The sequence below is a fragment of the Drosophila rhopaloa genome, unplaced genomic scaffold, assembly GCF_018152115.1.
Source record: "Drosophila rhopaloa isolate 14029-0021.01 unplaced genomic scaffold, ASM1815211v1 contig_3, whole genome shotgun sequence".
Classification (NCBI taxonomy): domain Eukaryota; kingdom Metazoa; phylum Arthropoda; class Insecta; order Diptera; family Drosophilidae; genus Drosophila; species Drosophila rhopaloa.
The window spans coordinates 9,063,797-9,076,940 of record NW_025335123.1 but is presented as its reverse complement, the minus strand read 5'-3'; the positions used below and the strand labels follow the sequence as shown (position 1 = coordinate 9,076,940).

The following is a 13,144-nucleotide window of genomic DNA, read 5'->3' as shown; positions in this document are numbered from 1 at the left end:
AATGCGTTGCAAACTTTTGACTGAATTTATAATATCTTCTGCAAGGGTATAAAAACATGATAGAAATATTATTTCCGTAAGTATAGGTGGATGCGAGCGTTATCTTGAAATACTGCTGTGCCAACATTTTTTTAAATTCGTAAACAATCTGTTTTTCAAACTTTAGCTGAAGTGTTTGCTTACGTAAAAACTCATGTTGGTATAATGCAAACGGATCAAAATAGTCCAATATATGTTCAGAAATCATTTTTAAAATATTGCTAATACATGTGTATTATTTGTTGTATAATCAAAGACAATAAACGATGGTTGACATACATTCAAGTAATCAATAAAAATGTGAATTATTATTAAAGGATTATTTCAAGTTAGTATACATTTTCTACCACTCAAAATTTTGTTTTTGACTTTGAATTTGCGTTAACAGCATTATTATTTGTTGGAAATTACATTGATGTACAAATATTAGATGTGGACTAAAAATTGTATATGCTAAAGCCTAGTATCCAGATCGATGAAAACCGTACGCCACTCATGAGAGAGAGCGAGAGGCAAACAGCTGGCGTTCACTTTTCGTCGGGCCTTTTTTTCACGTCGGTCCCCTGATCGACGAAAAAAATACCAGAAAATTCCATAGCGTTGGCAGTCTGCGGAAATGAACTTTGGGTGAACCCTAGCGAAAAGATAAAAAAATTTAATCTTTTGGCGAGCGCTTCTCACTGAACATTATAAGAAATGGAGGGAAAAACTCACAAAAGTCAATTGCAGGTGTTTACATGTGAGGACAAAATAACATTAATACTATCTGGGGTGCCTCTTGTCAGAGCAAATTGTTTTTTAGGTCCAGAATGTACGAAAAAACACAATAAAAGTGCAGCTATGAACTTTAAATTAGCAAATAATTATCAGTAAATTAAAAAAACAACTGTTAAATTTAAATTGTATTGTTTTTTAATTTCTTTGTACAGCGGCAGACTTGTCTTGCCAAGGTATTTGGTTATATCTTTTAAAGGCTCTTTCCCGCAAATACGATATTTGAATTTTAACTGCTTGTCAACAAACCCAGCTGATTGACAGTACGACCGTAGCACGCTTAAATCTGATGAACTCTCAAAATTTTGGTCACACTGGAAAGATTAAAGTTTTTACGCTAGCGTAATCGTTTGTCGATCTGGATACTAGGCTTAATGCGTGAAACATAAAGAGATAAGCCTAGTACCCTGATCGACGAAAACCGTACGCCAGTCATGAGAGAGAGCGAGAGGCAAACAGCTGGCGTTCACTTTTCGTCGGGCCTTTTTTCACGTCGGTCTCCTGATCGACGAAAAAAATACCAGAAAATTCCATAGCGTTGCCACGTCTGCGGAAATAAACTTTGGGTGAACCCTAGCGAAAAGATTAAAGCCTAGTATCCAGATCGACAAACGAGTATGCTAGCGTAAAAACTTTAATCTTTCCAGTGTGACCAAAATTTCGAGAGTTCATCGGATTTAAGCGTGCTACGGTCGTACTGACAATCAGCTGGGTTTGTTGACAAGCAGTTAAAATTCAAATATCGTATTTGCGGGAAAGAGCCTTTAAAAGATATTATCAAATACCTTGGCAAGACAAGTCTGCCGCTGTACAAAGAAGTTAAAAAACAATACAATTTAAATTTAACAGTTGTTTTTTTTAATTTTATGATAATTATTTGCTAATTTAAAGTTCATAGCTGCACTTTTATTGTGTTTTTTCGTACATTCTGGACCTAAAAAACATTTTGCTCTGACAAGAGGCACCCCAGATAGTATTAATGTTATTTTGTCCTCACATGTAAACACCTGCAATCGACTTTTGTGAGTTTTTTGAGTTTTTCCCTCCATTTCTTATAATGTTCAGTGAGAAGCGCACGCCAAAAGATTAAATTTTTTAATCTTTCCGCTAGGGTTCACCCAAAGTTCATTTCCGCAGACTGGCAACGCTATGCAATTTTCTGGTATTTTTTTCGTCGATCAGGAGACCGAAGTGAAAAAAAGGCCCGACGAAAAGTGAACGCCAGCTGTTTGCCTCTCGCTCTCTCTCATGACTGGCGTACGGTTTACGTCGAAGTGGATACTAGGCTTAAAGAATTTAATCTTTTGGCGTGCGCTTCTCACTGAACATTATAAGAAATGGAGGGAAAAACTCAAAAAACTCACAAAAGTCGATTGCAGGTGTTTACGTGTGAGGACAAAATAACATTAATACTATCTGGGGTGCCTCTTGTCAGAGCAAAATGTTTTTTAGGTCCAGAATGTACGAAAAAACACAATAAAAGTGCAGCTATGAACTTTAAATTAGCAAATAATTATCAGTAAATTAAAAAAAACAACTGTTAAATTTAAATTGTATTGTTTTTCAATTTCTTTGTACAGCGAAAGACTTGTCTTGCCAAGGTATTTAATAATATCTTTTAAAGGCTCTTTCCCGCAAATACGATATTTGAATTTTAACTGCTTGTCAACAAACCCAGCTGATTGACAGTACGACCGTAGCACGCTTAAATCTGATGAACTCTCAAACTTTTGGTCACACTGGAAAGATTAAAGTTTTTACGCTAGCGTAATCGTTTGTCGATCTGGATACTAGGCTATAGGAACATCAGGATGCGCATATGTGGGAATAGGGTATTGAGTCGATCATTAGGAAAATAAATGGAGAATGTGACGCAGTGGGAATAAAGTTTTACAAAAAATAGTGTATATTTTAGTATATTTTTGTGGGACAGATGGTATATTCCAGCAGTCCGGCGGCGGGCATACCATACGCATCCCTTATAAATTGTGTTAAGTTGAAGTTACATAAATAGGTATTAAATGTTTTAATGCACTAGCCGACCATAACTTTATATTTGATTTTTAGGACCAATATGCTGCGTTCGGCGATCATGTCATCGACCCTGGCGAAGGGTCTTCAAAGGGCAACTCAGAACTCGAATACACTGTCTGTTGTGCCCGCACTGAATATGGTTTTGGTACGCCAACAACAAACCCTTCCGCTCGCTGAAGCGGCGCAGAATTTGCCCAAGAAGGGATACTCTCCATTCGGAACCAAACAGACTTCCGTCGCCGAGTGGTCATTGGCCCGACTCGACGATCTTCTGAACTGGGGCCGCAAAGGCTCGATTTGGCCACTAACTTTTGGTCTGGCTTGCTGTGCCGTCGAAATGATGCACATCGCAGCTCCTCGATACGATATGGATCGTTATGGCGTTGTTTTTCGTGCGTCCCCGCGTCAAGCCGATGTCATTATCGTGGCTGGTACTTTAACCAACAAAATGGCACCTGCATTGCGAAAGGTCTACGATCAAATGCCCGAGCCACGGTGGGTTATTTCGATGGGAAGCTGTGCCAACGGCGGTGGCTACTATCATTACTCGTATTCCGTGGTACGCGGATGCGACCGGATAATCCCTGTCGACATATATGTACCTGGTTGCCCACCAACGGCCGAGGCATTAATGTACGGAGTCTTGCAGCTGCAGAAGAAAGTAAAACGGATGAAGACTCTCCAGATGTGGTATAGGAAATAAGGCAACGATGAGAACTTAAACTTAAAATGTGAAATATAAAACGACATACATTTTTTTGAACAGAAATTATATTAAATATTGTTCTGTTAACGTTCAGTTGTTGTATATATCGTTTTTGGATCAAAAGGATATTACAAATAAATGGCTTTCGATACAAAAATCAACTTTTAAGCTATGCTTCAAAATCAACAGCAGGCTTGAATAGAAGATAGGCCTCTCAAAAAACAAACAAAAGTTTGGGTTCCTGGATAGACAATTATTTCTTATGAATTTATCAAAAGTATTAAATGAACATTATCATTGTTCCTTAAAAATATTATGAAAACTAAAAATTTAGAAATCGGACGATATCTGGTATATTTCCAAAGGAAGATTACCAGGGTAATTTTGTTTTTTTTTGTATGTCGATTCTGAGTGATTGATTTTTTGGTTAAAAAACATCAATAATCCGTATTTCCAGTCCCTGATGTTGGGCTAAACATTTTATTTTTTTTAATTAAATAGGCTTATTGTAAAGTTGCTAGAACCGATTTTTTTATTTTTACACAACCTCTTCCTTCTCTGCTTTTGATCAGTTCGTTTCTTTCTATTTTACGTCGATACGGGTTGGACAACAATTTGCCATGGGATGATCAACTATAGATTAAATAAAGAAATTAAAACACACATTTGGACATTTAAATTGTTTCATATAATTTACATATGCATAATAATTGGACTACCAATTAACTAATCTAGTGAATTCTGTCCCACACTGTTGTCTTCCATTTCGGTACTGGAAATGCTTGGCGATAATGTCGTAGACCTCGAGCAAGCAATGCCATCGAGATTATAGTACTGGACTATTCGTGGTGGTGGTCGATTGGATATGAGCTCAGCTAATTTATTCACAACCCATTTGGCCAGTTTGATTACAGCAATGTGTGCTGCAAATTGCAGTATCATTGCTCCAAATCCCTTGTACAGACCACAAACCCCCTCTGAGACAATTGTTGTTTGATAGCAGTCGACGACTCCTTGGTAGTTTGTCAAGATTGGGACGACATCATAGCCATTGTCGAGGTTGTCGATTATTGTTCGTGTACCTTGCAGTTGCAGACGATGTAGAATTGTTTCGAATGGGAAGAATATGGCCTCAGTGGTTAATATAGCGATAAGGTTTGCATATACTTCCGCATTTTGATGCTCTAGCGAACTATCGTGAAACTTTCCGCTTTGGTTTTCTTGAGAATGAGATATTCGCCGCCGCATAATGCGAGATGAGACGCCTCGAATTACCAAGTTAAAGAGATACTTGGTTATACCAAACGAAACACTTGGCCCGATTAGCGCCCAGGCAGGCAGCATCCGTCCTTTTTGCGGGGAACTCCAATAGAAGAGCCGAAGACTTCCCTCCCGGAAAACGTCAAAAAGACCTGGTTTTTCGCTGGCTATATCGCTCTGCACAGTCTCAACTAGGGAAGCAGCATGAAATGGCACAACCAGCCCAATGCTTATACTTTAAATGAATTAAGAATTAGGGGGCATTGATAATGGGCAGTAATGGGAACAGGTATTACCATTTAAGGAGAACATGCTGTCCAAATCGCTTCAACGTAGTTCGACTGTCCACCTCCTTGGGCCAACTGGTTAATTTCGAGACGAAGTCGTCTATGGCCAAGGTCATGCCCCGCACAAGGAGGCAGCTGCCCACGCCCTTCCACAGCGTGGTTAGCCCCTGCCGTCGGTGAAGATGGACTATGCTGGGTAGAAGTGTAAATGGATGCAAGTGGTACCGCTTTGAAGCATTGTAAACTTGGCATTGTCTACGCAGTACTATAAACGGATGGCTTAATAGGTTCTCAGTGACTAGGGAAACCCACTGAACGCCAACGACTAGGTATTTCCGAACCGATGTATCTGTAAGATTTATGTAATTGGATATAAAGATTGGTCAGTCCTGCAACCTGATTGCTTACCATCTTCTTGATTATCCGAATATTTGTCCAGCACTTTATGTTTCCCCAACGGTAGCGACAAGGCGGCATGCTCTGAATTAACATATTGGATTCTTGTAATGGCATCTTGGTCGGCATTGATATTGTCCACAACAGACTTCTCGCGGCGATCAATGCTAATTCAATGAAGTCATGGGAATTTATATAATTTAACTGATGAAGGCAAAATTTGGGTTTTGGTTGTACCTGCTTCCCAGGCGTTTGCCAGGGCTACGAGTCAAGGGTAAATCCGTAGCCTGATTTTCCTTTTGAAGGTTTTCATCGTTCAGCTCACGCTCCGCTTGAAATCTATAAAAGGACATTATTTATTAGAATGCTATTATTATGCATTGGGTCACATACGTACTTTAAACTAGAGTAGTTATATATTCCCGCCATAACTAAGCTCACGGCCTCTTTTGTAGTTACGGGGAATCGATATCTATATTATTATTAAAATAATTATTTTCAAGTAGGGTTGAGAAGTGTTTTAAACATATCTAATTGTTTTAAAGTATATGGCAATATGACAAATAATAAATCGAAAGACTTCATAGAGCATTATCGATAAAAACGTATACTAAAAATACTTTATACTATATTCTCACCTAGATGCATTTATGACTTAAGGGGGTATATACCTTTTTTTGTTGAAGAAAATAGAAAAGTTTGGATTTTTTATGTATCTAACTATTGTTTTTATTAAATGAATGATTATATTTTCTGAAAGTTTAGATTGTTGACAATGTTTATGCAAAAAATATTGAAAAAATATTTAATAGTTTTTAAGGTGTGGCTGTTTCCCGTAAACGCCTTTTTTTTAAAGAGCCTTGCGGATCAACGGGTCGGTGATACCGAAAAAATAAAAATATTTCATTAGTTTAAAGTACTATCCTGTACTTGAACAAACGTTTTAAAAAAAAATTTTTTTTTTTGCATACGGGAACGTTTTATGCAAAAAATTACGTTTTTGGACGCTAAAATTCTTACAAAACTATCTTTTCGGCGAAATACAAATTTTTACATGAAAAAACGATCGTTCAAGAACTAATAAAATTAATTACGAACATTCAAAAAAAAATTTGAAGAGAATCGGTTCAGTAGTTTTTCGCCAATCCATATCAACGCAAAGTCATTTTTCGAAAAACCCCATTTCGAGATATTGAAGTTTGAAGTTTGGGTTTGGGCAGGGACGAGGCGCGCGGCTAGGAGCGCTGTAACTTTTCTTCTACTGCTCAAATCTCTATGAAAATTTGGGGAAATGTTCTCAAGACGTTGTTCATTAAGATAAAGCAAAAAATTTTTTTCGATTTTTTGAAAATGAAAAAGGTATATACCCCCTTAAGCTGTCATTTACAGAAACAATTTATGCGTTCACTACAAAAACGTATATAATAGTAATTACTTTAAATAATTGAGAGATCATCTTTAAGTGGAGGATCGTATATTTCATAATTGTTAGTGGGAATTAGATCTGCACATGTTTCATACATCCCAAAAACTCCCATATTCGTATTGCTAACTGAGATGTGCGGTGTCAAAAAATGTCCCAGTTAGTTCACTATCTTAAGATTAGGTTTCCAATACGAAAGTCCCAAAGAGGACTTTCCAACGAAATGGTTGCGATTTTTGGAAGATGTAACATTTCGGTTCAGTCAATAGTGGCATAAGCAGACTTTTAAAACTGTTTTAAAATTACTTTTTTCTGCTGATTGTTTGATGAGAAAATGTTTAACAACCTATCCGATGTCTTACACGGCCGCTTTTAAATAGACTATAATTAGATGAAATATATTAAGTCTGGAAAACAAAATTTTCTAATTCAAAATTAAATATTCTAATGGCCTAAAATTTGTTGGATTAATCATAGTAATGTTCAAAATTGTACACAAATTCACCCATGTATTTAAGGCATCGTAGCCAGGCGTAATCAATTTTCCGATAAACGATAAGATCCAATAAACCCAGTGAGGGCAGTAGGATCATATGCTAAGGATAATGAAAAATACTACTTTTTGGGTGAAACCCCCCAGTGGAGTGGAGTGTAAATATGTCCTTTGGAAACCGGATTTTGTTTACAGATAATTATAGAATAGAACAATAGTTTTTTTACTTCATGGCCTTAAATATAATAGCAAATAAATAACAAATGCGACGATTTTTAGCCCCTTAGCTTCTTATGGTGAGTAGTTTTTGAGTGAAACATAGTAATAGTTTGTTAACAATTTTTAACTGAGTTTCTGTTCGGTTATTTTAGTGGTTGAAAGAGAACCCGTTGTCGTCGGGCTGCGCAGACATGTAAGCGCGGTGCAATATCCTGTTGCCAACCAGATAATTGGCCAGCAACGGTACTCCTTCCGAGCATGCTCCGTCATGAACACATACAGGCACACACACATGCATAACGATGACTCAGTAGGTATTTATATTTTCATTTTTAGGTCAAACTGCATCCAAATATTCTGTCGTTTACTCTGCTGTCGGCAGCATTTCCTAAGGAATAAAATGGAAAATTATGATTGCCAAATGGGAAAAATATAATAATATATGTAAATATATTGAGCGACATTTCGAATACGGATAACTTAAAAAACTACAGGCGGCATAAACTAATTGCGACGGTTAGTGAATTAAAAGGAAAGTTCCCGATAATGACAACCACCAGTACGTGCAAGAGGATTTCCTCGGAAACAGCAACAAATGAAATAATCACAGCAATCTCAACAACAAAGCCTTCAAGCCACTCATCTCAGGGAACATCCGTTATTTGCGAGGAAGTATTTGACGATGCCTGTTTTCCTTCATCAGAGGGTGAGTTTTCTTTAATAACTGCAGCCCATTCTCAGTTGTTAGTAACATGGGCACTTACAATATCGAGTTTCCTAAAATAATTATTTCATATATGTATTTAAACGTAATTAATCAGAAGTCTCTACCGCAAAAAAGGCCATTCAATATACATATGTATGTATGAATAGACATATGTACTTAAGTATGTACATACGTTCATGCAAAAACTCTATAATACACGGTTTTGTTAATCACCTTTGGTTTTATAAACCCTGGTTTAAGTGCTAAACGCACCCAATTCAATAGTGCGCTGATGATTTGAGCTTGTTCTCTAAACCTTATTTAAAGAAAACTGTCGGTGAAAAACCTTATCCCATACAGAACAAAATGTAAAAAAAATAAAAATGGCAATATGAAACTTATTAGACATTTACATATGTTATCATATAAGTTGCCAGAAATCTCTAATAAGATTATGGACAACTGTGTCCTTTTTTTATATCTGGATCAAATTTTTTTTAATGTCCTTTTTTAAACTGATTTTGCGATTGTTAAAATCAAAATTAAAATTTACTAACTGCGTTAAAAATCTGTTACTTTTACAAGAGTCTGTTAAAAAAATTGTATTTTTTTAGTACATTTTAAATAGGTTTAAGTGTCAGTTGAAATTTATAATTAAATTTAAACAATTTAAAAATATTTCCAAAAACAAGGAACGGTGTGGAATGTATAATTGCATCAGTGACTTTTTCAGCAATTGTAACACATGTTATTTCCATGTAGAACTGGTTGGGAATTACAGCCTCGCAAACTGAAAAAAACATTCAATGCTGTTAATAAAGGCTGGTTTTTCATTTTTTCTTGTCACGACCAACACTATTTCGGGCAATTTCTTTTACATTAACTTCATTTTCAGGCTTGTTCCGTCTATTTGGTTTTAAAGGCCTGCTGTCGTAAAATGTTTAGTTACGTTCAATTTTTTTCCAGAAATTAATGAGTATGCCTCCCTGATTGGAATCGAACCTCATCGGGAACAACATTTGCTTTATCTCGCCAAGGAAGGATTGATGGCCGCATTGCCATTGGATTGGAAAATATGGTAAACATGTTTATTGAAATAATAATATATTAGCATGATACTATTTTTCTTTTAATTGCTTAACAGCTACTCTGAGGAAAAAAATGGTCATTACTATCACAATACTCGTACCAAAGAATCGCAGTGGGATCATCCCCTTGACGCCATATATCGCGATTTGGTAAATCAGGCTCGTCTAAAGGTATGGGATTCAGCTGCAGTCAGCGAAAATATGCAATTCGTTGACAACTCCGATGATCTATCGCAGTTGGATTCTGGTATACGTAGTATGCAGGGCTTCGATGAAATTCCCTCGCCCGGCCCATTGCCTCTTAACACATTAACTAGAAAATGGTCGATCGCTAACAAAACTAGCTTTTTGGGGCCGAGTGTGTTAAGCGCAGGTAAAAGTCGATTTTTGGATTCTGGTTCTAAGGAGTTTGGACGCTTTTATCAGCTTGGTTGTGATGAAACCAGGACCAAGCTCCAAATCGCAAGTAAGCAACCTCAAACCAATACACAATTGAACGGAAAACCTGAGAACTCTGAGGAAAAAGATAAATCGTTAGCAGAGCAGCGCAAAGGAGTTGGTAAAGTGTCGAGTACTATATCAATGTTTCAGAAGGCACATCGGCAGTTTGAGGGAGATGGATATACCTCACCATCGGGTGTTAAGGGCATTCTTCGCGACTCCAGTATAACCGATATAAACCGAAGATTGGATCGGCTTGAGCCAACGTTGGAAGTCGAGGATAAAAAGAGTGTCCGTTTTAATCTTGATCAGGGAGAGATAATGAAAAAATCACCCGAGGATACCTTATCTACAAAGAAGACTCAAACTTGTAAGCATCAAGAGAACTCAGAAGATGACGACGAGGATGTTCAAGTGGTAATTGAAGACAATCTTGATGGTAAAGAAGAGGCGGTTGACCAGGTAGAAGATGATTATCTTCTTTGGAATGAGAAAGGTGGAGTATACAATTTGAATCCCTTCCTATTGGACTCAAACAAATCAATTACTGTCTCCGGTGGACAGCAGTCACCGCCAGAAGAGCCAACTGATAAGACAAACGAATGTGAAGCACCCAAACTGTTTTACGATGACACAGACTCCGATTCAAAGGGCAGTTCTGTGCGCAGCTTTATTATAAACAAGTCTGAACAGGACTCGTCCCTGCTGGCAGGAAACAATGCCTTTGACCTGGAGGAATTGGGTCGAAAGCACAGCTATGAGCTAGAGCAGCTACAGCTCAAATCCGCGCAGGCAGCTCCCGAAAAATCGATATCCGGTAATTCTGATAGTAAATTTAGCGAGGCCCAGCTGCAACAGGACTTTGAAGCAATAAGGCGGGATCACGAGGCGAAACTAAAGAGATTCAGACACGAATACGATCTACGTCTCACATCTCACCAGCACAAATTAGAGGAAGCTTTCGAGCTCCAAATAGAAAAGTATCGCGTTCAGCTGGAGCGTCAGTTGCAAAACAAGCGAAGTCTCGTGGTGAGCGAACACAAGAATCGGATTGACAGCCTGCAGAGCAATCATGATGAGATTCTTCGTGAGCTCGAACGAGAACTACACAACGAGGAGGAAATTATCCGGCGAGAGCAGGCAGCTCGACTTGCCCAACTCCGCGACAAGTTCGCCCGTGAGTTGGACTTGGAAAAACAGCGGTTTCGGGAGAAGGGCGAGGAAAGACTATACGAGAAGGTGCGTTGCGAGAAGCGTCTCCTCGAGGACAAGTATCGGTGCCTCAAGGAGAAGTATGTCCGACTCAAGACTGACGTTAAGCTGTCACTGGAGCGACGCAATCGGCGACGGGAGGCGCAGCTCGTTCCCCAGCACACCCACACCAATAATAGCACCAAGTCGAACACGGAGATGGAGCGTTCCATCTACTACAAGCCCCCCACTCATTCCGGTAATAGCGACAACCGCTCACTCAGCTTCTCGGATCAGGCAATCGCCGGTGAGGCGGTAGTGAAACCACCCGTTCCGCACAAAGGTCAACTATCCAAGTCGTACAACTCGTCGTGTATTAGGCAGTTACAGCTTCAGGATGATAACACATCCATAAGTCAATCCGATACGACATTATCGAATACGTACAACAACGGTCGCTATGGAAAATTTCTCAAGTCTGCCAGTGGCGCACTATCAGCGAGGAGCGACAATGGGAACTTGTCCAGGGAGCCACTTGGTGGCGCTGTGGCACTGCAGTCCGGAAGTCTCGAGAAGAATAACAACAGTAACCAGGTGAAGGAAACGGGAACGGGAATTGGCAGGATCGTCTTCTCCCGCACCAAGTCGGCATCGACCTCGCGTCTAAATTCGGACACCGGCTACAAAGGGGAGCGACCGTGCACTCCCGTGGAGAACTTGCGTCATCAGCTGCAAAAGCTGGAGGCTCTGGAGGATCAGTTTCCCGAGAACACGCTGGATGCCCCCTATCATCTGAGATACCCATTCACGGATATCTCCATCAAACCGAATGGCGTGGGCTCGGAGCTGGAATTTTTCAAGCATCGAATCCATCTTGAGCGGGATTCAGTGCGTCGGGCCAAGGAGTCGTTGCGGACACAGCGAACTAATTTCAGGCTGAGGCAGCGGGAGATTGGCCAGCAACGCAAGACCAGCGCCCTGTCACCGCCGAAACACTCGATCGACCAGCTCATCCAGGAGGAGAAGGAACTGACCGAGATGGAGGTGAACCTGCACCGCACCCGCTCCCTGCTGGGCGAGAAGATAATACGGCTGAGGCATCTGGAGCAGAGCCTGCTGCGCATCTACGAAAAGGAGAAGTCCATCCTGGACCTGGGTGCCATGGACGATGCGGCCACGCTCAGCGACCTATCCTCGCACTCCAGTTCCGGCTTCAGCAGCACCGAACTGGCCAGTGCCGCCGATTTCCACAAGAAAAAGGAGTACTATCAACAGGAGTCGAACGAGTGCATTGAGAATCTGGAAATTCTCAATGCAGAGATCCGGGAAATCCTGGATATCTTTGGCCAGAAGCAGCATGAGCAATCGGCCACGGCCATTCCAATATTATCGCCACGCGATCTGGGCTGGTCGCATGTGCTCAAGCATCAGCATTCCGCTGGAGGGCAGCTCCAGACCAGCAGTTCGACACCAACGCACTTTTCCCTGGCCGATGATATTGAGGGTGTAGGTGTTGGTGGCAGTGGCAGTGGTGGGGCGGTGCACATGCCCCACTCGATACCCACTCTGGCGGACCGTTTGGAGACATATCGCCAGCTGGCCGCCGGCCGGATGCAGAGCTCCATGGGCGCGGCCATCCTAACGGCCAACACCATTGTGTCGCAGAGTCCGCGTGCCGTGAACTACACCACCTGCTTGGTGGAGCGCACCCGGGACCTGCGCAACTGGCTCCGGCAGGCGAAGAACGAGCATGACTTCCTGGTGGGCATGGGCGTCCAGCATGGGCTGTCGGGGCCAACTTCGGTGGCCGGTCTCGGCGAGGCAGGTGCTGGGTCAGTAACTGGGATTTGTGCATCCAGTGCTAGTGCATCCACTATCAACTCTACATCTACTGCTACTGGCGGAAGTTGCGCTCGCGGCAAAAATGATATTTAAATAAAGCATGGGGTAGTGCATATTTTAATTAAAAATACTCATAGTTACTATTTGTGATCTTTTGTTTGTCTGGTAAATTAATTAATTAAAAATAAGAAAATCATTTCTTGTCTTTGGATTAGTTTTTTTAGAGAAAACGGTGAGTTACAGGA

General features: G+C 40.3%; 3 protein-coding genes across 5 annotated transcripts; 2 read left to right on the top strand and 1 right to left on the bottom strand.

Annotated features, from left to right (window-relative positions):
- Positions 1-2,749: 2,749 nt before the first annotated feature.
- Positions 2,750-3,714, top strand: LOC108040240 (NADH-quinone oxidoreductase subunit B 2). The gene is made up of 2 exons (XM_017117604.1): positions 2,750-2,827; positions 2,881-3,714. The coding sequence occupies exon 2, from the start codon at positions 2,888-2,890 to the stop codon at positions 3,548-3,550; it is 663 nt and encodes a 220-aa protein (XP_016973093.1). The 5' UTR covers positions 2,750-2,827; positions 2,881-2,887; the 3' UTR covers positions 3,551-3,714.
- Positions 3,715-4,218: 504 nt separating this feature from the next.
- LOC108040239 (solute carrier family 25 member 46) lies at positions 4,219-6,052 on the bottom strand. Its single transcript, XM_017117603.1, has 5 exons — positions 5,894-6,052; positions 5,734-5,835; positions 5,509-5,663; positions 5,110-5,449; positions 4,219-5,048 (listed from the first exon to the last, which is right to left on the bottom strand). The coding sequence occupies exons 1-5, from the start codon at positions 5,923-5,925 to the stop codon at positions 4,280-4,282; spliced, it is 1,398 nt and encodes a 465-aa protein (XP_016973092.1). The 5' UTR covers positions 5,926-6,052; the 3' UTR covers positions 4,219-4,279.
- A 1,485-nt stretch (positions 6,053-7,537) lies between these two features.
- On the top strand, positions 7,538-13,054 carry LOC108040234. 3 transcript variants are annotated; one of them, XM_017117595.1, is made up of 5 exons: positions 7,560-7,708; positions 7,784-7,945; positions 8,014-8,337; positions 9,304-9,415; positions 9,482-13,054. In XM_017117595.1, exons 3-5 carry the CDS (start codon positions 8,178-8,180, stop codon positions 12,990-12,992), a joined length of 3,783 nt encoding a protein of 1,260 aa, XP_016973084.1. In that variant the 5' UTR covers positions 7,560-7,708; positions 7,784-7,945; positions 8,014-8,177; the 3' UTR covers positions 12,993-13,054. The 3 variants fall into 3 exon arrangements, with proteins under 3 accessions (XP_016973083.1, XP_016973084.1, XP_016973082.1); XM_017117594.1 differs by lacking the exon at positions 7,784-7,945 and having other exon boundaries at positions 7,538-7,570; positions 7,968-8,337; XM_017117593.1 differs by lacking the exons at positions 7,560-7,708; positions 7,784-7,945 and having other exon boundaries at positions 7,957-8,337.
- Positions 13,055-13,144: the final 90 nt, after the last annotated feature.